The sequence below is a fragment of the Temnothorax curvispinosus genome, unplaced genomic scaffold (assembly GCF_003070985.1).
Source record: "Temnothorax curvispinosus isolate PA1 unplaced genomic scaffold, ASM307098v1 QBEX01012727.1, whole genome shotgun sequence".
Classification (NCBI taxonomy): Eukaryota; Metazoa; Arthropoda; class Insecta; order Hymenoptera; family Formicidae; genus Temnothorax; species Temnothorax curvispinosus.
This window is the reverse complement of record NW_020222507.1, coordinates 40,763-67,520: the sequence shown is the minus strand read 5'-3', so window position 1 is coordinate 67,520 and position 26,758 is coordinate 40,763. Positions and strand designations below refer to the sequence as shown.

At 37.8% G+C, this 26,758-nt stretch overlaps 2 protein-coding genes across 4 annotated transcripts in view; one reads left to right on the top strand and one right to left on the bottom strand.

Moving 5' to 3' along the window:
* LOC112462714 (probable G-protein coupled receptor CG31760) overlaps positions 1 to 26,758 on the bottom strand; it is a 55,647-nt gene that overhangs the window by 7,383 nt on the left and 21,506 nt on the right. For both annotated transcript variants that reach the window (XM_025028633.1, XM_025028634.1), the window contains exons 2-5: positions 14,097 to 14,220; positions 12,165 to 12,308; positions 10,085 to 10,285; positions 3,479 to 3,547 (exon numbers count right to left, since the gene is read on the bottom strand). In XM_025028633.1, coding sequence (XP_024884401.1) covers positions 3,479 to 3,547; positions 10,085 to 10,285; positions 12,165 to 12,308; positions 14,097 to 14,220 — 538 coding nt within the window. The remainder of the gene's footprint in view (positions 1 to 3,478; positions 3,548 to 10,084; positions 10,286 to 12,164; positions 12,309 to 14,096; positions 14,221 to 26,758) is intronic.
* LOC112462715 lies at positions 3,562 to 7,844 on the top strand. 2 transcript variants are annotated; one of them, XM_025028635.1, is made up of 2 exons: positions 3,562 to 3,809; positions 7,437 to 7,844. In XM_025028635.1, the coding sequence occupies exons 1-2, from the start codon at positions 3,607 to 3,609 to the stop codon at positions 7,663 to 7,665; spliced, it is 432 nt and encodes a 143-aa protein (XP_024884403.1). In that variant the 5' UTR covers positions 3,562 to 3,606; the 3' UTR covers positions 7,666 to 7,844. The 2 variants fall into 2 exon arrangements, 1 of the variants encoding a protein (XP_024884403.1); XR_003041690.1 differs by lacking the exon at positions 3,562 to 3,809 and adding an exon at positions 4,665 to 5,939.

Here is a 26,758-nt window from a genome sequence, read left to right as displayed (position 1 = left end):
ACGCAATTAGAATGTAATATTTAAAGCGCTTTAGATACACGCCTTTGAAACTGATGACGAGAATCGTCATTGAATCGTCGTCAATGTGCGTATTTATTATTTACGCGTGGATAGGGATATATAGGACAGACATATATAACGAGGAAATTTATCATTAATTGGTATCTAAATAATTTATGTTTAACGCATAGCAGATACGAAAATGATACATTATGTTGATACCATATATCGCGTGGGTATACGGAGAGGACAAAATATAAACATGTTTATTAAAATATTATCGCACATTTAATATATATTTCAATATATGAATTTATAAATGTCTATTTCGCTGCTTGAATCTTGAAGCGCTAATTCACACTAATAATTTTCTTTTTTTTGCTGCTCCGTGTAACTAAAATTATTTCGAGATATTTCGAGATAATATTTATAAAAAAGTCTGTTATCAATATTATTAAAAAAAAAAAAAAAACAGTCGTGGAAATAATATCTGAATATTATTGGAAAATCCGCTATGAAAAGCGCGGAGAAAGAATACAGAGAGCAAAAAAAGAAAACAGAATTCTCGCTGAACGAGCACTTTGGAGCGATTTTTCTTTTGTGTAACACGACGCTCTGACATCGCATAAACTTCGGACTCCAACACGGATTCATAGACATGTTAGAATGCTCGGAGACTGATGATTTTCGCGCAGAGAGAAAATAGGATAGCAGAGAGAAATTATTAAAATATAAGAAATAAATCGATTAATAATGATATAGCGTGTGTGAACAGTTTTACACCTCGTTCTGCGTATTCGCGTTTATTAAAAATACATCTACGTAATAAAAATAAAAAAAATGTACACGCGTTGTAAAAAAATGTAATAAATTCCCGTCTTGCAACTGGGCCGTAATTTTTTTCTCTTACGCTCGAAAATGAGGTTCAAACCGCCGGAAATATTGTAAAATTGCGAAACGGAGTTCTGTCTTAATAAAACAGCCCGACAGGAGTGCGGATTGCGGAGAACAAGGAGAAATTACGGACGGTTCGCACGCACCACAAAATTCGACGGTGGTTCCGCCAGATTTCGCCGACTTTCCGGACTGTATCGCGCGCGCGATTTACTTACACCGGTGCAGCGGCTCTCTCGCTCGGCGAGATATAATACCCAAGTTTAGTGAGAAACGGGAGGCGGTACCCTCCGTAAGCGAGCAAATGACGTCCCATTAAGAATAGTACTTCGAGTTTAAGCGAAGCCATCCGGGAGTTCGTACGTCGTAAGAGCAAACATTACGTAGGCACGTTTCCATCTCCCGACGAGCGACGAGCTCCCGGAGTTAGACTCGGAGAACGTCTGCTACACCTTGATACTAACCCCTTCACGGCCGTGCCATTACTCCAGCGGGAGAAAAATCACGTCGCCATTCTGGACGCGGAGAGGCCGGGTCACGTTGCCGACACTTACACGTGACGTTCGTGGCTCGATGTTCGCGCAGAGATCCATGAGCGCGCGTTTAAGTATCTTATCTTATACGTTTAGATATCTTGGAAAGGAGCATTAGAGTTATAATATATTTTACGAGAATTCCGCTTTCCGTCCTTTCAAGGAAATCTGTACCAACATTAGGTTTAATTTTTGTTGATCCGAATGCCACACGGGACTACTGTATTTACTGAGAACATACTTGTTGTCACTTCAGCTAAACTTTCGTAGTAAATTTTACAATCCGAGAGACGTATACTGTATACAACTTTCGTGTAAGTGAGGGTCACATAACTACTTTCCTGCACAAACACCTCCCGTAAACACCGAATGCCTGCGCCAGTTTCCGTTTAATTACTACAGCTTAAAGTTTATCATTTAACAGTTTTCCAGTGGAACGACACATGTGCGTGAAATAGTTTACGTCTCGATGCGTTATAGTTGATAAATTATTAATTTATACGATAATATATGTATATACAATTAATAGTGCGAAATGGCGTTATATAGTCTTAAAACAAGATTTCTTTTTTAAAACATTTTAATTATTCTTTGTTTCAAAATTCTTTTAAAAATATTAAATTAAAAGTCGCATCTCTCCAAGAAATCTTTCTGCACAAGTAAGAGAAATTTGAAACAAATAACGGCGAATGCAAAAAACCTCATTTACAACGTACGTTGCAAGAATGAATTTGCAAGAAAACGTGATTTTTCCTGAAATAATACAATTGCGTTTTTTAGTGCGATGTTGCGATGTAACTGCAGCGCTTTAAATTTTTTGCATGCGATAATGCCCGAGTAATGATGTAACCGCTTACAATAAACGCGGTGCGATGGGAATTATCAAGTTAAATTAAATGTGTCTCGTGTTGTGTCTCGTGAACGTTAATTAAGCATTTCATAGCAGCTTCCCGCGATGACTTAAACAGGTATCTTGTGGGTCGTTCCGTCGAAAGGCGAACTCGTAGATCGTGTATACGTGAGAGATCCCCGGAGTTTACGTTTATACAAATGACTTCTCGTCGACGGGATCCGTTCCGGATTCGATAAAGCAGGTTTGCGAAATGTGATAGAAATTCTGCTATCAACCCGATATATCACGTAAGAACGTGCGCGGAATACGTATCACAGCAGCTGTCACTACGGGTCAAAACTCAGAACAACCCAGAATACGATGTCTGGGAATTATTTTATGCTACTGCTACGTGATCTACGCGCTTGACAACGAGAGTGGGCGAACTTCCATCATGTTGCGGGAACATACCCCATCGGATAATAATCCGCGTATAATAAGCGTAATAATGAATAATAAAAAGCCCTCATTTCTTTTGAGGGACGCCATCAGAGACGCGCTGCTTTGAATCGCTCTCTCTCTCTCTCTCTCTCTCGTGAAAACTCTCGAGAAATCTGCTTAATTGCAAAGATCTCCAATTTAACACAAGTTAAAGTGACTACTTCATAACTCTGGAATATTTTGAAAGTTACAGATTGCGAGAAGAGAGTCATAATTACAGACGAGATAGAGAGCCGATGGATTACGATTTCTCATGGGAAACTGGATGGCCGCGGGCTCATGGAACGCATCCCTTTGTCCGATACCTACATTCGGCACGTCCACTTTAATTAGCAAAACATGAGGGCCATTAATAGCTGGTGAATACACGATGTTCGCGACCGATGTGTGCTGCGATACCGCGAATTATGCGTTATCATAATTGGCGCATAGGACGCGCGTGTATACATTAGGGCGGTGCAGTCGCCGCGACATATGCGGTTATGCAACCGACGCGACGGGATGCTGCATGCGGCACAGGAGAGAGCGGAGAATGCACCGCGCGGCTTCTGCGCGCGGTAAGCACACGCGTGAGGAGGCTTTGTTATCGGACGCCGACGCCACACGACCCTCATGAATATGAAATACGTTCTAGGGATATGTGAGGTGAGGCGACGCGCGAGACAGCACGACGCGACTACGCGACGACGCGACGACGCGACGTGAGGATCCCACTTACCGTGCAGTATATGAAGAAGGCGCCCAGGACAATCACGCGCAACAAAACCGGGCTGGCCGCTCGTACCACCTGCAACAAATCGGTTTGCTTGTTCATTCACGCGCCGCTGACTTGTGAACTCCGCGCCGATGCCGATGGGACGGGACGCTGGGGACCGAACACGCGTAAATAAAATCAGAGTCGCGACGAGAGCAGTGGGCGGAAGATCGCGTCTCTCCTGCCGTTTGATGCGAACTGGCAGAAATCGCATCTGTCAAAAAATGACCTCGATCTACGCGATAGTTTATATAGACGCGGAGACTTTCGAGACGTCAAAGTTTTCGATTCACGGGTCCGTAAATCCTCAAGATTCTTCGGCATACTTTTGTATAACGAAGCTTTGAAAATTTTTACTCCCTCTTCCTTAAATTCGTCTTCTCCGATACTTATTTTACCTCATTGCCAGTACTACGAAAATAATATACATTATCTTTAAATTAGACAGACAGTTTTGCTTTTCTAATTATTTGCGGTAATCGGAATTTACCGCGGGTGAAACTAATCACGTTTATTTTCAAAGGTACTACCACAGAACGTGAAATTTCTCAATGGTATTCCGGGTTATCTGTTATTTAAGAGTATCTCCCAAATGCTTTATTTATGTTGCCAGCTGTTTCCACAGCATTGTGTTGCCCAAGTTTATATTCAAAATATACATGTTGGTTATACACAAGTGAATAGAGCGGGTATCTAGGCGTGCTCGCTGTTCACTTCGGTTTATTCTGTTGAACAAAATCTGTTTATTTGCAGAGATTGCAGTGCGATCAAAGAGCACACTGTATATACAACATGTTTTATTAGACATACACACTGCAGTGTGTTATGTTTAAAAGTCAGAAAAAGTGACTGTAGAGAAATCGTATTTGCAGTCCTGTCAAAAATAGTTTTGAAATATGCAGTTACATGCTAGATATCTTCTACTGTACCTTTAATTAAAATATTTATATTTTTTATCGGTACTAAAAATTTTTTCCAAAATACATAGTTACGAAAAATACACATCGCAAGTATAAATGAAGAAATTCTAGAAAGGGAGAAATTAAAGGTGAAATAACTGTAGATAAAATAATTTTTATTAAAATAATTTTTATATTCAGTATTTCGTATTTTTTAGATATTATTTTGCGCTTCTCTCGGAAAAAAATATTACAACGATACAGTTCTGCAAATACGACCTTTGAGACTATCCTCAAATCTGCCCGTGAATTGCTAAAAAGTCAGCTACATGCAACTTACATGACACTTTTTGCCGTGGAAAAAACTAGCGTGGCGCTATCAGCTTGGAATATTTTAACTTGCTAACGTGCTAGCCGACGACGAAAAAAAGTATGTTAGTTTACCGACGTCTTGAAATATGTATACGGCGCTTTTTTACTACCCATTAGTGGAACGGCAGGCTTGTGGCCAATAAAGAAAAACATTGTGGTAAACCACGCTCTCTTAACTCATAAATTACAGTTCTATTAAAGTAATCCTGTTGTGCAAAACTGCAACATTTGTGTGTGATATCTGTGATAAATTTAAATCTTTCAATTGCTCACAACTCATAAATTATTCAGCCTATAGTTTGCCGAGGAAGATAGATCGATATTAATGAAGACGGAATACTTTGCATAATACAATGAAACTCGTATAACGCGATAATATAATATTTAATGAGCGGTCCGCGGCGGCGGCGGCGGCGTGTTACAGACGGACTCCTGTAAGCGCGATACTCATTGTCAGTGGTGTATGTATTATTACGGCCGCCAACTGAATTCTTAAAGCCGATAACGGGTTATAAATGCGTCGCACCTAGTTTCATCCATTTGCGCTTTCATACGATATTCAAGAAACGTGCTGAAGTAAAGGAAAGGTCGCGGGCATCGCGATGGGAAGTGCCGCAAAATCCGCCGCAGCGCGAACACCGGGCGGAGAATAATAGCGAATAAAGTGAGTTAAAGTTCGTCTCCCGCAACAAAGCTAATTTCCCGTTCGCGTGTCTCGACTGTTTCATTCGCGCGCTCCAGGACGGACTTATTTGTTGCTTCCGTTTCACCCCGTTTTGCACCGCGTTTTATCTTGGGTGGGTGACAAATAAAAAGAGGGAGAGAGAGAGAAAGAGAAAGGAGAGGGGACAGAAAGAAGGAACCACGCTTTTGACCCTCTCGGGAGTTACATAGGCTATTAGTGTTACGAGCGGTAAAGTGCAGTTTCCTTTCTGGCAAAAGGCGATTTGCACGAATTACCGAAGCGGTAAGACCAGGAAGGACGTATCTGCAGTTCGCCAACTTCTTCTCGGGAGACGAATGTCCCCTAACGATCTTCCCAACGAAAAACGATCGCTTCGACCACTTTAGAGAGTTAGGCAACACCCGAAAACCGAAAACTCTTTGGAGGCCTTATCTTTCTTTCGACTGCATAAGTTAAAGATCGACAAATCGTAAGTAATCTGCTTCTCCGTCTCTTACTTGGCAACAATGCGGTTATCTAGTTGTAATTAGAAATTGTATATTCAGAATTTCAAATTGACACTAAAGAGCACGAACAAACTTGCCAGGTGTGAAATTCCAGACGTCGGCTAATGCGAATGTTGAATACGATGGTGTGATTGAAATTCATACAATTTACGGTACAAACTTGGGTATTATTATTGCATGAACTTGAGTGTAAACTTGAGCCGGATATTGCGGAAGCAACTTGTAACATGAATTAATACAACGCGCTCCAGATCGTCCGTTAAGGAGTGATTTATCTCACGGAATTAATCTCGGAGAATGGCATTTCAATTAGCAAATCCTTAAGTGCTATCAAATTCACTACCGAAACCCGAAACACACATGCGTGATAATTAAAATACGTTATTTTAACATTTTAACTTGTACGATCGCACTCGCCGAGTCGAATCAGACGTCAGATGTTCGTCGATCTTTCGATCCTTTTGAATAAAGCAATCTCGAAATGGAAGAGAATAATATTTGTGTTTTGCCTAAAAGAGCTTTAGAGTTTGCGTGAATTCTACGTGAATCCGTTATAATACACATACACACGAGTTCCATTATTCTGATTTCGATTTAATCCACGTTACGTCCGCAGACGCGGACCATTATTACGACCGGCGGGATATTAAGCTATCTGAACACACGTAGGTATATATATTATGTGCCACTTCATAAGACTGATTACGCCACGATATTAAGCTTGTAAATCGTAACTCGAATATAGATGCTTGCGGGAGGACATCGAACGACCGAAACTTTAGTCGTGCTCGAATTTGCTAAACTTGCGCGCATCGCCGTTTATCTTCCCAGATTTATTAATGGGGTCAAGAGAGTCAAGGAAAAGAATAAGAAAGCGATTATTCCGTCCGCCTTTGTCTTGTCATCTCTAAATCTAATTAAAACATACTTGACTTTAATTATACCATACGTAATCCTACTTTCCTTAATTAGCATGCAGTGATAAAGTAGCGATAATTTAAAACACTTTGCAATTAATTTCAATAAAACTATCAGTTGTTCTCCGTTTCCAAAAATTTCTTCTAAAATATCTTAATTATTATCTTATTATTTTTATATATAAAAGATCTCCAAACTGCGAATATACAATAAAAAACGGAGTGATCTGTCGCAAAAAAAGAATTTAGAATAAAATTTTTCTCATATAAAAATATTTATCTTCAAGAAGAATAATTTTGAAAATCAGGAAATTAATAACGCGCAACTTATGCTTCCTTCCAATATATATTAGACTGTTTAAAAGATTCGCGTTTATTCTTATTTTATTAATACGAGAATTATATGTATATGGTAATGGTACTCCTTTGAATCCATCGAATACTTTTCCTCTATCCCGCCCAGGATCGTTTTTTACGGGAGCTTACAGGACGCCACGCGCAATTTTAATGCATGGGATTCTCAGGGCACGTCGCATGTTTCAGGCTGGGATCCCATCCGAGGAAAATCAAGAGGCAGGGAGCCCCATTCTACGGGCGACGATGGCTCGACGCCACCAATTTCGGGATTACGGTGACAGTATACCACGGAAAATCTGGCCGTTTCTCTGCGCGAGATTCAACTCGGGGCGACTCGTCACAAATTCCGCGAAATTATCGTCGAAAACGCGCAGCTGAATCTCCACCACGACCATCTCTCCTCTTCCTTCTTTAGCTCCTTTTTTTACCCGTTGCTTTCAATTAAAACGAGTCTCCACTAGAACTGTTCATGTTGCTTTTTCGCATTCGCGACGTCGCAAGTATCTCTCGTGAAAGCGGATGGTTTTACGCGGGATGATTTATGCCTGTGCCCATCATCTGATATGATTTTAAAGTACATATATGATTTAAAGATACGGCGAAGCTCCGTGTTATAAATATCTGAATAGCTTAGCATTGAGAAGCTCCATCGAGTATTCAATAGTGTTAAAAATGCAAACAACATATGTGTTTGCAACTAAAAAAAACAAAAAACAAATGCTCAAGACTGCGTAATTAGAATAGGAAACTAGACCAACACAGAGCAGAGGAAGAAATTTCCTTTCTCTTATATTTTTCGTAGACACATACGTCGATTATATTTTCTTCGAAAACTTCATTAGTCTGCCCCTTTCTCGAAATTCCCGGATCATTACCGTCGCAAAAACACCGGGGAGTTCGCCACGTGCCATTATTGCGTTAATTAGTGTCGAATCCTAGAGTACCTCTTTGATATCTAGACAGGTCGAACGCAGCGCCGCGCTTCTCGCCCTCGTTAAAGGCAAAGGCTGCGAGGTGCTATTTCACGAGCCCAAGAGCTCGGCGAATGAAGGTGTTGGGAGCTCAGAAGGACTAATTAACACTTCGCGGTCGAAAGGATTCCTCGCAATCGCGCTTTTAATACGAAGACGGGTTTCAAATATTATTTGAAGAGTTACGGCGACAAAGAAGAAAGCCCGATAGCCGATATTCAGAATAAGCTCTTGATCGAAAAAAGGATTTATCTGAATATAGAGTTGAGCGAGGGGGCCCCGTATCTGCATGTTTATTTACCCGTTCGATTTATTCGAAGCTTTATCTGTATCAGTTGAAACTTTATCCGTCGCGGTTGCATAATTTGAGAGGAGAGGACGTCGATAATTATTCCGATAAATACTAAAATTGAATATATAACTGGAGATAATGTAATAAATTTATCACGAATAATGATTATAATCGAGATAATATAATTTCACAAGTAAAAAGAAGAAAAGTTGTTCGAGTAATTGTTCAGATAAATGGGTGATATCAAATTATTGGGATAACTCACAAGCATAGTCGTGAAATGTATGGGCATCGTGACATAATTATTGGGTCACGAGATACTCATTCATCAGATATCGTTTAAAGAGACCTTGCACAGTATCCGGTAACTTTACACCACCGTGATAAGAGCCTTTCGAATAATCGCTCACGATATCGGAGGCTGTGATCTAAGTTGAACAGGATTAACGTGTTAACCTCGATTTATCCGATCGGCCGTTAAGATAAGCTGTAAACGCGACAACGGCACTCTCTTTCTACTGCTGAGCTTTTGTCACAGCGTTCAGATATCCTCCCGTTTAAACGAGTCTGTTGGATTGAACATGTCGGAAGTCTAAGAATATAGCACTCGTGACGGAAAACGATAGGATATCGCGCTTCTGAAGCATAAATATTTATGTATATAATGTATTGAGGTATAAAAGAGACACAGTATTACGCGAAAACGAGATTACTCTGCACGAGTCAGTTTAAAGCAAATCGAGTTTAAAATGAATAAAACTTAATGTGCGACTCGCAAAATTTTATGAATTTAACGCATTTTTGCATAATAAATCAAAATGTCGTTTTAAATGCCGTCCAACTGCGGACGTTACGCGGCCTTACGTTGCTCCCGCATAAATAATGGATTTTGGACGGAATGTCATCTACATAGATATTTCACTACGGACATTACTTGAGTCCTTGTTGGGCTTTTATCTCCGGGTAGACTAAAGATTTATACGCTTGTGGAACACGTTCTCTCTATTAGCTATCATGATATTAGAAATTTATTGACTCGCGTTTATACGGGTGCCTTGAAATATATTCCGCACTTCATCTTTCCGAACCAATTGTTCGGATTTATTTAAGCTTTGAGAATTAAGCTTTGAGCTTGCGAAATATAAAGATTAATTTGCAATGGAGAATCTTTTCCCTGCGAATGAGGAATATTCTCTTGTAAAATATCGGTAATGTCGTAAAATATTGAAAGACTTTAAAGAAATATAAGTTTGAAATCTCTTTTATTGCCTCATCTCAAAAGCTCTCTCTCTCTCGCTTAATTAAGAGGCAGTAGATACCGGCCTGTAAACTACTAAAAAAATCTGCTTCTGGTGGAAAAGATGAAAAGTGCGCTAATATTAATTCGCAGACTTCTTCATCAGCTATATTTATCTACATGAGAATCCTATATAAATATATAGAGCGTTAAAGAGGAGCGAGAGCGCGCGCTTACGCAGCATGTTGTATTTGTGAAAACGAGGCGAAACGTCTCCGTTAAATGCCGCATCGATAGTTTGGAAGGGTCTAACGTAAAGAGCCGCGGCTCCTACCTTCACATGCCCGTATTTCCATGTGAAAAGAGCGACGGCTGGCAGGCAAGCGATGATGCAGCACTCCAGGATAAGTATCGCCGTTCGCATCAGCCAGTTCAGGGATACGACGCAGGGCGAGCCATCCTCGCAGGACTCGCACCCCTCGGCGCACGGCAGACATTCAAACACCCCGCTCTCGGCATATTGGTTTTTTTCACCCTGTTGACAAACAACGCGAAATTATTTCTCTCAAGGAGAGACTCTCCGCAAAGAAGTGGTGCGATAACTGCTAGCTGTTCCTCGAAATTAGTTGCTGCAGTTAAAAGAGAGAAATTCTTTTACTTTCGAGAATAAATACGACGCGACGCGCGTATTTCCTTTTCTTATTCGAATTTCATATTACGGATTAAATACACTTTGTATTGGACTTCAAGACTATGGTTTTAGTGAATATAACTTTATTCTATAATCGATAATATCTAGTTATACTGCGATCGTATTTCCCTCTTCGCGAGTTCCCTTCTCTGCAGTATTTTCAGATACAATTTCCGCCATAAATGCCTAAGCATTAATTAGAATTGACGTACATCGGAAAAATATAATTCCTGAAAAACATAGTGGCAAAAAATTTTTTCAAAAAAAATTATCAGTAAGTTAATATATCTTTACAATTAAGACGGCATTGAAGATAATTGTACTGTTTCGATCTAGAAGAAGACAAGTCATATTTAAGAGATTGATTTTTAGAGCAAGAAACACCTCTAAAAAATCATGCATAATATAAGATATGCATTACCAGATATTTTGCATGAAAGACTAACAAGAGGAATAATAATTTCCGAGTTTCTCTCATCCAATTTTCTTTCGCAATGGCGAGGAAGGCGATGTCTCTCGTGAAAAACTGAAATAATCATTTCCAACTTCCCTCTTTCTGGCGCTCTTTCAAGCCAACAATGCACACATCGCTGTCCACGACGCGCTCACCGAAAAAAAAAGGATGACACGTCGTTAATATCCCGGGTTCCCAGTTATTAAGGATATTCGGCGGAGGAGACGTCGCCCATTGTAACCGTTCGCGGTTACAAACGGTCGCGCCAACTACTGAAGGGCGCGACTGGAAAATAGTTTTACCGCGCGCGCGCGGGCGATGGAAATGCCCATCAAATCACAAAAGATACGTAACACGCGGTGACAATAGATGCCATCGCGCCTCGCTGTCAATACCCATTTCGCTTCTACGAGCACAGACGGCTGGTCCGACGGACGTGAAAACTGCACTGGAAAAAAAGTCTCTTCATCGCCGTCCGCTGTAATAGAATGCACGGTAACGTGCGCTACGTTGTAACGCCGTTGTCACCAGCGACGATCTAATTGCGCTGTCGCTGCGATCTTCCACTCCGCGATCCTGTTTTTGAAGCTTTATAGAACGGAGAACCGAACGGAACGAAAGTGTGGAATGCGATGCTGATATCACGCTGGATATTCCATTCAAACCGCATTTTACATGTGCAATAACGGCGAACCAAATTTATCGAAAATTCATCAAAATGTGCTTCAAATTGCACACCGCATCGTCGATCTTTTACTTTCAAATATTTGAGGGAAATTATTATTTATTTTTCTGGTGTTTTCGGAGTAAATAATTGTTTTCCGATCATAATTGAATATCATACAGAGGACAAAGTTATTTAATCCATCGACGAAATCATTAACTATATTTTTCAATCAAAAATCAATTGTTCCCGTAAACTTTCGCGAATTGAAAGATACAATGTGTATATTTCCATTTTTTTTGGGCGCGTTTAAAGTTTAATGAGAGATTCTCCCATAAATATGCTGAGGTGTACATAATCGACTTTATTTAAGAGGTAAAGGAGCCGTTATTGCGATGGGGTTCATCAAAATTTGATAAAGACTTTAAGAAGATTTAAATACCTTACATACTTTGTTAACACAATTTCGCTGCTTCTATGGTACAGTAATTTCTGTATTTCTGAGAAAAAGAAGATATTACAAAAGAGCATTAAACGTTCTGCGAAGCAGAAAATGGAGAGCGAAGCTGTTTTTACACATTAGTTCTACTTTAAACTATACTCACCATCATCAATCTCTCGTACTCTTCCTCAATGACCGTGCCATTGTAGTACCTCTTGTCCGATTTCGTGTCCGGGTAGTAGAAGCCTCGTTTGCAAACGCATCGATAACTACCGCGGCGGAAGCCAAGCCCGGGAATGGCGATGCACTGCGAATAGAAGACAAAACGATCAATTGTATCTAATCAGTGCTACGTGTTCAAGCCTTTCGTTATTGTGGACGGTTATAATCCATCGGAATTGTTTCGCGATAGCTGATCTGATTCATGGATCTCGCGGCTGGACACTCGCGCTCGAGTGTCCCACTTGATTATAAATTTGTCTATATTTCATTACAATGTGTCATTGAAAAATTGAAGTTTATTTTATCTAGTGTGCTTCGCGAGCATGTATTGATTTAACTTACAACTTAAAATAACGTTCATAATAGCACGTTTTGACTGGACATTGCTTTAACAAAAAAAAATTTTAATTAATCTTCAAAACGATGTTTTAGACATTAAAAAATTTAATTTCTCATTATCCGAAAGAGTTAAAGAAAAATTGCATATTAAGATTAATCTAAAATAAGTCAATATTAAAGACCTCGTGTTAAAATTCACTTAAAATAGGTCAATGTTAAAATCAGTGTTAAGATTTCAACGTCCGGATTTAATGTGCAATACTTTAATTTTAAAGTTTGCACGGGATCTATTTAAAGTAGTAGAAATAAAAACAATTTGTTAAAAGGGATTGTACGTAGCGTAAAAAATGGCGAAATACATTGTCTTTCGTATACATTTATGTAGCGCTATTACCGCTTAAGTGAAAAAACGAGGTAATATTAAAAAATATCACAGTTATAATGAAAATCTCCATTAAAATAAATATCTGCGATAAACTACGACCATGCCGCAGAATGAACCAGTCCAACAACGTAGTGAAAACAAATAAAAATAGAAATAAAAAACGCAGACAAAATGAGACGAAATAGCGTCATGAAGGGTAAAGAGTGAAAAAAACGTAAAAAATGGTTCTTATATCGTTTTTATAACAACGAACATATTTTACCCCTCGAAAGCCTCCTAGTTCACGTGACCGACGGGGAGAAGGATGCTCGAAAACGTTCTTTCCAAATTGCGATCCTCTCCAAGTTCGTGAGTTATCGTTTGCCGCGAATCGGAAAAACGCGGTTTCGGAAAAACACGAGGTTGAAAGTTTGGGGTTTACATAAAGCGTCGGCCGACAAGTGATATGTACTTGCCATTCTAGATTTCCCGTAATTTCCAGGATTTTCCTCCTGGTATTTACCTATACTCTTACGTGAGGAACAGCTGAACTTTCAAAAATTTGGACTGACATCTCCATAATAACGAAGATGTTAAAAATTTGTAATTTAAATTTTAATGGAGAATTTAAAATCACGTTACAAAGAGGGAGGTTAACGTTGGTTCCATTCAGGCTCTTACTACAGCAAACGTGCCGTGAAATTTGTCAAGGAATCCACGAAGAAAAATACGTGACTCACTTTACAATTTAAATATCAAAATCCGTAAAATTTAAACTGTAAAAACTCAATAATTGCGAACAGAAATTTAACTGAAACATAAAAAAAACCTCTGACGCATTCACCTGCCAGTCCTACCACACTCTCTTTCTTTTTCTCTTCCGCGAGTTTTAATCTATGAAAAGTAAAACACCGATAACGCGCACGCGGTTTGTTAGGCGAGACAAAAACGCTGCGCGAGCGGGGTGTTTTTCGCGCGGCGGATGCTAGCGCGGCGGGGTCGACAGTGGCATTTACAAATAGAGTCGGTCGCCACGCGGAAAAACACCTCCCCAGTGGTTTTGCCCTATTCCGTATGGTACGTTTAAGCGCGCGTCGCGCCCGACACCGGGAAGGACACTCGCGGGAAACATCGATCCTCGGGAAGAACGAGGCGAGAAATTAGCATTACCTCGGTGGTGCGCTTTTTGCACTTGTCGCTGGCGGCGAATATGTTCAGCTGCGTGGATCCAGCCGGCAACGGGCACTGATCTATGTCTACTCGGCGGAGGTCTATGTCGATACCGCTGGTACCCCTGCGAACGATAAATCAAACGTTTTGCGATTAAACCCCGGGGCCCCACGTATATAAGATAGGCTTACACATTAGACTTGAGCGACCGACTTGCGCCAGTTACTTCGAGGGGCTGAAATCTCTCGGCAGCAGAGAGAAACGGGAACGTGTCGACGCCGCGCGCCGTTCTTATCGGAATTAGATTAGTAATAGAAACTAACATCTGTTTTTACGCAATTCAAGTAGTAATTAACATCTGTTCCTAACTGGTATTTGCGCAAACTTGTGTAATTGCATTTCCCCGCGTCCTCAGAAATTGACAAGAGCTTTAACACACTGTTAAATTTCTAGTGTCAAATTATATTTAGGTACTTTCAGTTATCTTTAATCATTCCTATAAGTTATCACTGCTTCTACTCAAAATACGTTGTTAATTTCATTAAACCAATGGAGTTGAAATAATACTGTTTTGTGTCAAGATAATAAATTTCTACACGCACATGTTGAAAATAATAAAATGTTATTTAACTTAAGGTTAAAGATATTGGTTCAAAATTCATCCTTTAATATTTAACAGGTCTCTTTTGTTATTTATATTCATAAAACGCTGCAAAATGTGAAAAGAATAGAAAAATTCTAGGATGTAAATGTAGAAAAATTTGTATTGTACAAGAAAAGCGGAAAAGCAGACTCTCTAAAATCTTATTTGAATTCATACATGAAAAGTGACGTTATTAAAAAAGTGATGATATTAAAACGCTATTTCACGTTTTCTCTTGGGATTACACGTGTCTGCTGCGCTCTCGTTTTATTATATAATCTTTAACATCAAATCAAATTCTCTTGCTTCGTGTCTCCCGATGCATAATTCAACAGTGCGCGTGTTGCAGCCGATTATGCGTGCAATATATCTTCCGTTGATTCTCGACTCATGTAACCCGATAATCCTTCCGCCGGCATAAAACGCAATATGGTTGCTTTGTACGAAGAAGAGATATACGATATCAGCAGCCACTTCATAACATTCAATAGCCTTGTATAATATCCCGTATCGATTTTTTTCTGAAGAATTTCTTTTTTTTCGATATCTCGCACAAACGTTTCTATTAAAATTCCCGTGGAACTTGATCGTCGATGCAAGATATTACTCTCCCTTCGAAATTGCGAAACTGTCAATGCAAAATCGTCTCTTAATTATTTAGGTCTAAAATTAATTTCTCAATATTGAAAAAACCGCCGTAATTATTTTTAACCACGCTGAATGACGGCACCGCCCAGGTCTGGGACACCCTGTGTAACGTCTGAATCCCCCTCTTTCGATAGTTGGCCGCGGTATCGATTCTTGATTTGCAAGAATTACGATGCGTTCGCAGTTGCGCTGATAACAAATTTCCTTTAAACGGATATTGCATTCTTTGAAGCGACATAGCCCCGTTCTTTTCCATCCGGCGACATTTACCATGATTTCTGCGTGCGGTGGTCCGTGAAATTTTGCATTTTTGGATTTAAACGAGGGAACGAGGGAGAGCGACGTTATTTCCGACGTGCGATTGCGAGCGAATTTACGCTACCGGCGAACACATCGCTCGGATATTTCGGTGAATGGCGATTTCACTTAGTCCAGTGAAGTGGAAACGTTTTAGCTACATAGCAAAAGCGTTTTAATTCACTCGGACATCGAACACTAAATAAATTTAATTTCTTAGTTACATGGAAACTTTAGCGTGGAACTTTATTTCAATCGTTCTTTTTTTTTTTTTTTTTTTTTTAACGTACGTACGAGTTAAACGTATTAAAATGTAAAGTTCAGATAATTATCTCTGTGTTCACGTCAAGGAATATAACGAGAATATAACTTCTTACAACGCATGAAAATTCAAAGAGATTAAACACAATATCTCGTTTCGAAGCACAAGAATCCAGTTTCACGGGAAATAGATTTTGCTCAAGCGTTATTTCATTGTCCATCGTTATAGACCGTATGGCAACAATTTTATATATTGAGACAGCAGTGACTAGTTTCATATCCTGCTGCAGACAGAGGAAATACTTTGCGAATTTTTTTGAAAAACATCTCGGAATTGAACGTAGGAACAGAACGAAGGCAAATACGAAAATGGCAATCATATACCATCGCGTGTGCCATTGTTACCATGAAATCGCAAAAATTTCCGTCCAAACTATATAGCAAGATTGGGATAATATTTCGCGGAAGCCAGTATTTTCCATTTCCATGTTGGAGGCCAGCAACAATTAATATCACTGTATTGTTTCGTAGAAAGTGAGAAAGAAGGGAAACAGAGAAGGGAGACAAGAAGAGAGAGATAGATTCTTGCTCTGTTGACAGAGACTTCAAATGGCCGTTCTCGGAATAGAACTGAAAGCTCTCCGAACGGTTAAATCAATTTGCATAACTGAGTTCCGTTCGTATTTTAGATTAACTCTTCGTCTCATATGACAGCACATTTACAACATATCTAAATTTGCCATCAAAATAAATTGAATATTGATTTAATATCGCCTTCTGCTCTGTTTCCCTTCTTTCAACGCCTGCTTCTGTGAAAACTTGTTGCACTCGGTAATTTTGTTATGTATAATATGAATCAAGCTTTTCACCGCGAATATACAATATATTAACAAGATGACACTGTTTTCTTTCGAGCTCTTTTCTTATCCGGTGCAGGCAAAATTTGATTTTATTTACATAGGAAGATAGTTAATTGGATCACGTCCTGTATGCAAAAACCAGCCAACAATGTTGCGGTTGTTGGTTGGATTCTTCCTGCAGCATTTAATCCAATTATTCTACCGGGCAACGTCAATCAATATATAAATATTTGAAAATTGCGAGAAGAACAGACAAGTCTCCCGTTTGCAATGAATTAAATTCAGATTAAATCGAAATCAGATTAAGTAAAATATCATACGTAAATACAAAACAAAAAATAGAATTACACGATAGAGCTTTGCTATACAAATCTTTTCGTTAACATTTCATGCAAAATTTTATATTTCTTTTTATAATCTGCAGCTTTATTGCAAGTCTGTAATTTAGAGTTTTATTTTAATAAAAATTTGAGATTTAATATTATTATTGTGGTATCTAAATAATAATTATATAAAATTACAGTTTATAATTTCCGATAACATTTACCGTTACAGGTTACGGATTGCCGTGACAGAGAAATCGAGCTCAAATCGAAAATCTTACAGCTGGAAGAAAATGCGATTGTTTCAGAGCACTCCGTATATACGGGCATATTTAAGAATTTTCGCCGGGCTATAATAAGATTCTATAAGGGGTATGATATCTGCATACTTCATCGCCAGGAAGGTGAGGAATGCTGGAAATATCTCGGCCCCGTGTTCATCAAATTGGTCGTATCGATTATCGATTGCAGCTGCGAAAGGCCTGGGTTTCAACGGGAATTTCGAATTATCATCGCTTTCACGAAAGCACGACTTCACCTTCCATTAAGTTAAGTAGAGTCGGAGTCTTGTTATTGTTCGATTAAGTGCACGTAAATACTCCTGCAATTTATAATAGCTAGCGCAAGGGTAACTTGCATTAAAATTTTTATAAATAAACAAATATAAATAAATAATTATATAAGAAATATGTAATTAACTAGAGCAGGCACTTAACCACATTGTAAATTGGTTTTCTTTATCAGGAACAACACTGCATGTTTTATAAAAATGTCGGATAGCAATATATAAAATCTCAATTAAGATAGTGTTTCTCTCTCTTTTAAAATTTACTTAATAAAACACATAATAAGGATCGTAGCCGTAAGGCTTTTACAGAATGAGGTAGATTGTATTAAATTTCATGGAGAAAAAAATCAGTATTATGTTCGGTTAAGTATATTTAAATATGTATGTCCGTGGGTGTCCGCTCGATAATTGCGTTACAGCAACATTTTAAGCGCATAGTAGAAGGAATGTTGTTGTGGTGAGCGTAATTTAATTTATATAGAGAATGAAATTAACTAAAAGCAACAACGTTTTAACCTGTACCATCAACATAAATAATTTTAATGTTAAGAGAATATTCACATATACGTCAGATTTTGCTTAGTTTTCGGCGAATATGCTTTATAACTTCCTTCATTTATATTTCGGATTATATTAATTTGTTTAATATGATTTAATTGACATAAATTTATTCGGAAAGACAAACTTGAATGTGAATTATGTATTATAATGCCGCGATTGTATCTAATTTTATTATCAGAAAATTTTCGTTTTTAATTTCTATTCTGCATTAATATAATGTTTCTCTTGTATGCATACCTTTATGCACTAAGAAAAAAATTTGCTCCAAATATGCTTTTCGAAGGAAAGGAATTTTTATTATTCCATGTAATTTTACGTATAAATCTCACGTACCAATTATCTACTAAATTGACCTTAATTGATTTCATCTGCTCCCCCTGTGTACTCGTGCTGTGTTTATTTATTTACTTATCATCATGCGTTGGGCAAAACGCGCATGTACGTTTTATTATTCTCGAGTTGTTCCATAAGAATGCCGGGACGTGACGTGTATAATTATCGGCGCGTAATTCCGGCGCAAGTTAGGTCGGAGATAATAAGGTAACCGGTTAAACGTATAAATTAGGTGCGCATGTGCCTCGGAGGTTTTCGCAAACTCCCGATGCCGTGGTAACGCGGTGACCCGTGCCGAAAGCCCGAGCCCAGGCCGGTTACCGTATTACAAATTAGATCCGCTAACTCTTCTCTAGCAGATAATTCGTTTAACCGTCCGGGCGCGAAATAGAGCGGGAAACTGCATGACCTTGGCTAAGTGAATTTTTCATTTGGATACAGAACTGACATAATTACCAGTAATTATAATGCACCCCCCCTCGAGCCGCGGAGTTAAAGATCCGAAGGAACTTGGGAACAAGGAAGCTGGCTTTCGGGAAGCGTGGGATACATGCAAGGTGTTCGCGACCGATTGCATTTCCTTCCAGTCTACTGATCCTTCGACAAACTTAGCCAATCTTTCCTTCAAGGGAACTCGACGGATTACTCGCTCGCTTGTAGTCACCTACAGAAACGTAACTGTATCTACCACCTCAGATAATTTCGAGTAAACTTTATCTGAATGGAGATTCGATATCAAACTTCGGAGAAATTTATTCGTGCTCGGATTTCCGGAAAATTGTTACTGCTGTCACGTCAGCGATTAAAAGATTGGCAAATTGACTGCTTAAAAAGTGGCTCGGTTGAAATAGCCGGAAACACCATGTATATGACTTCACCATAATCCTACTTTGCTTGGGTGGTAATTTGCTTAAGTACTAATTTTCTTGGGTCCTAACATGCTTGGATGCTAACTTCCTTGAATACCAAATTCCTGGCACCCAGATTTCAAGGAGTCCTAGCATATAAGGCTTGGCTTTGATCCTAGTTTGCTTGGATAGTCATTGGCCTAGATACTAGTGTGCTTAGATCTCACCTTCTCTCTTTTCTCTATTAAGTCCCATCTTTTGTTTGTCAGCTGTCAGGTTTCCTTCCTTTTTAAGAGATATGGCATGCAGTACAAAACATATAAGATCATATAGATATTAGAATCTCTAATTACAAAATAAATTAATAAATTAATAAGAAATAAGAAAAAGAAAAGGCTGTATACATAAAATAAAAGTAAAGTTAGTTTTGGATCCATGCAAATGATGAGTGAGTTGAATATTCAAGCAGATTAATTGCTTGAAAAATTAAATTAGAAAATTCAAGAATGATAAAACTCGATTGATAAAAAATAATAAATAAATAAAAAGATAAAATATGCAATACAATAAAATAAAATAAAACGAGTAAATAAATTGAAAATAAATTAATGAAAAATGGAACGCCAGAGATTTAATAACTGTTTTAATTAACACTCCCCACTTGACTTGCGAGTCTCTCATTCGAGATTGTAAGAAATTCAGTTTCTGCTCTGTCTCCCTAAAGAATCTGTCATATCTGTGAAACGGAGATTCCCTAGCTTGCACTTGATGCGAAATAAACGATGCACGAACGCGTAGATAGCCGAGAGTGAAAGAGGAGGAGGAAGAGGAGGAAGAGGAAGAGGAGGTGGAGGTGGAGGTGGAGAAATTCCCAATGGGGAAGGAACGACGCGGCTGTCGCGGTGCCGAATGTTATCATCCTCGCGTCTTCGTCATCGTCGTTGTCTCTTTGATTCCATACGTAGCTCGTCAACGAAACGCTTTTGCGAGACGTAATGCATAATGCGCCTCGCAAGGACGCATCAAAGTGAGTTCTATTCGTATTATTAGTCACATAGGCAACGGTTAATTATATTACTCACATTTTCGGCCGTGGTATAAAATATCTACCGCAAAGCGCACGACATTTCTATAAAATTCAGCATATTAAATAATAAATTTGGAATATATTCAATTTTTCGGTCGTAGAAAATCTCAAATATTACCATAACTTTTTCATACGGATTTTAACGTTATTAAATACCTTAATACCTTAATAATTACGTATTAAGTTGAATGTGTTTTAAGACGAAGTTCAATTACGAATATTAATAAAAGAAAACATCACTAGTGTTTTTTGCTTTATTTTATTTTCCATATTTGTTTGTTACCTGCATCTGTAATTGGACGCTTCCGCTAATTGGCCAAAATTCTTTTACTTTGTTTAGTTAATAATTCCGTAGCTGCTGCGCCATTATAGCAATTATCATTTTTTCATAGCTTCATTATACTTCAACCAGAGGTTGTGGAAGGACACGCGGTTTTAGCACACCTTGTATGGCTTTTACGACGAGATTTTCAACCGAGAGAAAGCCATAGAGACAGAGAGAGAGAGAGAGAGAGAGAGAGAGAGAGAGAGAGAGATGTCGAGAACGAGCTTATGGAGGCGAAATTCTGTTAAAACTAACTAAGCGAAGGCGGTCATGAAAACAATTTCACTCACAACGAAGTAAGCGTCCTCGCAGTCTCTACAAAGCGTTACGTTCTGCACGGTATTCCCGTTGTCGCGGAAACGACTGCTGCCAGGATTGCAGCATAAGATTTGCTAAACAAGAGGAATTTGAAAATTTCCTGACTCTCCACGGTTGCTCTTAAATCCCACGTTTTTTCTCGCTCTTCAAGTTTCAGAAGTTTCTCAGATTTAATTCAACGAAATATGCATGAGAACAAGATTTATATATTTTGCTTTACAAAAAAAATGGTATGCGGCAGAAAATATGCAGATATTTCCGGAATATACATAAGATGTCGAGAAATAGAGTCGCAATTCTCCATGACATAATCGTGTTGTGTCAAGTCATGTCCACGTGTTCACGTCTTATTTAATCCTCCGGCGTCGAGCTGCATAAATGAAGTCGTTCCAAAGCTGCCGTTATTTTTGTCTTTTGTCTCGTAAATGCCTTACTAAATAGTCAAAATGGTCGCAGAATGTAACAATAATTAAAGATTTGTAAATGTAATTGTTCACGAGCTTTGACAACTAGCTTGGAAATTTTAACTTCAAGAGCCCGGGAAAACTTTATCACGGCACTTCCCCAGATTTGACCTGGCTGTATTGCAAAATTTGATTCTATAACAAATAACAATATAATCTCGCTCGACTAAGCAAACAGCTAAGTAATTTAAAACGGCCAGATTTCGAGCAATTAAAGGATGTTGAAAATATATTTAATAATTTTAATAAAAATATACAATTGTTTTAACGTTTCGAGCCTTACTTGACCCTTACTTGTGATATTTGTAATGTGTTATTCTTAGCTTTTTTATGGTTCTGAAGAATGCCAAGTAAGGCTTGAAACGTTAACACAATTGTATATTTTTATTGAAATTATTAAATATATTTTCAACGTCCTTTAATTGCTCGAAATCTGGCCGTTTTAAAGATGTATGTCGCTTATGTCAAAATAACAGGATAAAGCTGAAATTTACAGACATTGTGCACTGAGAGAAAAGTTTTGTTGAAGTATTTCAGTACTTATATATCCCAAAAACCTGTGTTAAATTTGCGATCGATTGTCCACCCGTTTCTGAGATATTTGCTTTAAAAGTTACAGAAGTTGTATATATATAGATATATGATACTTCCCAGCATATAAATATCGTAATATGTAACTCTGCTCATGTACGGTAAAAATGAATGAAATTTTTATGGTACACTTCTATGATATCGAAAATTGCAATTACGGTTTTTTAAAATTTTCTGGTTATATTTTCTTTTCAATTTTTTAATGATTTATTTAAACAATATCAAGTACAACAATGGGACAAAATTGCGATTTTTACACTTTTTCTGTCCCAATGATACCATGTTGTTTATGAATAATTTCTGAGATTAGCTCTACACTGTTTAATAATCAAGAAAACAAAATTCTACTACATATAGCTATAGCGACATACATCTTTAAATTATTTAGCTGTTTGATTCTATAAACTCTCGTTAGAAGATTATAGGCTTTAATCAAAGTTATATATTCGGGAGTTTAATTTATAACATAATCTACAATAATATTGTTTCAACACCTTCAAAGAGAGCGAGCGGTGTTATTCCGCTATTTAAAGACAAACAATGAATGAATATTCCATATACTCGTGAATATAACAACATTGCCTTTGTTCTACTTCTATATCCCGAAATCACATTAATTGTTTTCACTCTAAAATATTGATCTACAGAGAAGACGTGTCGTTTTTTCTATTTGCGCGCGGTAACGTCGACGGTCGGACGACATTTTCTCCCGGAATTTCGCCCCATTTTAGCAGCCTAATTGTAGTCCATTGTAATCGCGTTTCATTCATCGCTGTCGCACTCTCAACCAGCTGGAATTTACTTTTCCATATGGCGGCAGCATGAAACGCGTTTGCTTTTCTATTAGTTATTCGATTAAAATCTCCGCGAAGAAAATTACGTTATATTACTATATCTTTCGCAATTATTTAATGAGTGTCACTTAAATCTCTAATATCGAGATGCCACTCTCGGTGTAGATAACCGAAGTCGGAGAGAGGCATTTCTAAAATGCATAGAATATTCTAGGTATTTTATGAGAACGTCAAACTTCGCGAAAGAGACTGTATATCCTTTGACAAATTCAGTCGGTCTTTCCCTATCAAAACTTCAAACTTGTCGGGCTTCGAAAATCGAGACAAGTGACAAAATATCTCACTTCACAGTTAATTATTTTTAAGTAACGTCTTCTTTAACACAGTTTTAGTTTAAAACTCGATTATTAAAATGTTCAGTGGTAAATATGACTTTGTTACGAATTTATCAATAAATTGTCTGCAGAAGAAGTCTGATGGAAGTTTTTCAGAGAGCGTTATGTATAAAGCAAAAAATATTTAAAAAATTACCGATGTTTGAAGTAGTTGCAAAGTGAAATAATAACAATTTATAAACTTAATTTTTCATTCCCTAAACTATGTATTTGACATGAAAAATTATACAAATAACAAAAATTGAAGACTTTTCTAAAACTCCCGGTATATCAATACTTTTGAGATGTTAAAAATATTGTTCGAGATCACGAATGTGTTTTAAAATGTTTGTCATATATAGCTTAAGAGGTTACACGACATTCTTGAAAGATCGCGTCAGTCATCAATTCTCTAGTTTAGGTATACATATCATTACCGTCTCGAGTCGTTCTCGGTATATTTCATCGTGAGAATCTCTTCGGTTATTCACATCTAAATGAAAAATGATCACTGACGCGCGGTTCAACGGGATCTTTTCATTGTCTTTCGCAAAATCTATATTAAATTATCATTTCCACGCTAACTGTTGCTAAGGGCCCATCATCCATGGCATCTTTTTTTTTGTGTGCGTATAAAATCCCCGAGAAGTTACCGCCACCTGCCATTTGCCATACGCCAAGAGTCAACCCGTCATCGTCGATCCGTTCGGCCAATAGTCATCAGTTTGGTCGCGAGTAATTAGACGGTGAACGAGAGTAAGTATCGATAGTAATTTTGATTCGAGACACCCTTGTTTTCAGTTTTCAGTTAAATTTCGAATATGTTTCTAAATTGCGTTGTTTCTTTAATTTTCGATATTATATTTGGGTATTAAATAAAGTGTTTGCGTTAGTGTCAGTGTACACGCGAACGATATACATAGGTATTACACACATGTATCATGCATATTTAATACTAACCATTAGTTTCCGTAATCTTGTATTTGTTTAAAAAATTATTGCGATTATTAAATTAAATTAAAAATTTGCCTACAAATAATCTAAATTAATAATCATTTATCTGAAAGATTCAATTTTAACAGTGGCATATAAATAAATTCTTAAGAACTTGAGGACATTAATTTCAACATATAAGTGACAAAGAATCTAAGAGTGTAGTAAAATTAGATTGACTTTTTTTATTCCTAAAAGAGATAGTTAAATATTTTATCCACGCGCGCGTTGCATTTAACCGCTCGATTTAATCGCTCGGTAACCGAACTATTTTTCTCGTAGACTCGAGGAGAGGCTTTGCACTTCTTTCGCGAAAGGAAGTTCGTGAGATTTTACCGCTTGCCACTAGAAGATTAAAGGGGAATCTCTAGTAATCGATCGCGTGCCCTTCTCTATTTGCCTGCCACGCTTTCCCCCGCGGCAGCTGCAATTTCCAGGGTCTAACTGTAATCCACTGTAACTGCATACCATTCTTCCCGGCCGCGTTTGTAGTCCGAATTTACTTTCGCACGATGACGACAGCGTTGGAAGCGTTTGCTTTTCGTCTCGCAATAATAGTCGAAAGCGCTTCGTCGGGTCTGAGGGCCTCGTGGAACGCCTCTAATCCCGGAATCCGTTTTAGAACGCAATAAAGAGCGCAGAGGCTATTTGCGATAAGGCTTAACGTTTGCCAATTGATAGCAACCGATAACGATAAGACCGAGTATCGAGCGAGCAGAAAGAGAGACCTCAATTGTCGTAAAATCGTTGTCGAGTGAACCAAAGGGACACCGTGAGAAACACGTTAAATCGCGCTGAAAGATAACACATTCATGTGTTCAGATAAATACATTCGTTCTTACAATGGGCTGTAATATCGCGAACGTCGACAAGAACTTTTGAAGAGCTTAGATATACATCTATAAATCGATTTCTGGCAAGTAAAAGTATTAATTTTCTTATCTAATTTTTTTCCAAGCATTATATAAAAAAAAAAAAGAATTAAGATACGACATCTAACCAAATTAATACATTGAAATGCATCTCTTGGAAAAAGAAAATGTAACTTTATACATTAAATATTACTTTTCATATGCAGTATATTTAAAAATAGAGAAATATTTAAAATTTGATAACGTGTAAGACGATAAATATCGAGTTTCACGATATGGCAATAAGGGATAATCGAATCGATAATGTGGAAATATTTCGGGGTCACTCTAATAAACGATAAAAGAATGATTGCTATAAAAGCGCGAATAATAATTTAATAGCATTCATTCTGAGGGATATTGTTCACAGTTTAGTTTAAGATATCTTATATTTTTTCTCCTAAAGCTGTTAGAAAAATACAGAAAAATATAAAAATGGTTTCAAAAATCGAGCAACATTGTTTTAATTATAAAGATATTGAGCATTCAGTTTTAAAATGCTATTTACATTTCGTGAAAATTATACGCCATTTAAAATTTAAAAATATGATTTGAGATTGAAAAATATATAATTTTCGAAATAATTAATTAAGAAAATTTATTTCAGTGTTTAAATGTTATTCAAGTTTCCAAGACTTTATAACATATTTCAAAATGTTATTCAAAGTAGAAAATATTGCCGATCTCTCTCTTCCTCTCTTTCTGTCTTTCATATTTAAAATTGTCATTTAAAATTCAAAACAATTACTTAATATTCAGGAACAACGGCCAAATTCTGGAATATCTACAGACAGAGATCCCTTGAAGATTTGACGGCAGATTAGAGGGAAAAATAGGATTATCGAAAATCGTTTAAGGATCCGACAATCGAAGAATCGCTACAATGGCTGAAAGAACGCCGGCGGCTGACAGTAAAAAAGTAGAAGAAATCGCACCCGAGACGCAAGAGGTCGACGCCATTTTGTCGGCGAAGACGCCGGTTGTCACGGAAGACGGAAGCAAAATTAACAGACGAGTCAGGAGGAACATCATTACCGTGCCGGAACGAAATGAGATCGTGAGAAACGGAACGAGGTATCGCCGTGACAGAAACGGACGATTGAGACCCGTATTTGATTAACGTTTCACACACGGTTAGTTTGTTCTTTTGTTTTTTTCTGCATCATCGGTCTTTAAACCTTTGATTGACGCGCCCGTAAAATTCACGCAAGCGCGGCTTTCAAATATAGTTGAAAATTTAATAAATTTTTACTAACATCAGAGTGGATGGATATCAGAGTGGAGTGGCTGTCAATAGATAAATTTTACTTAAATTCTCAGGCTATCATTTGACATTCCAAAAAATTACACTCGAAGTTAAACGATATAAAGTTAAACAATTTAAATTTTGATTTCGAACAGTATTTTAGCTTAAAATTGCCATTTAAAACTCGCGACTGTTAGTTAATATCCACAATAACCAC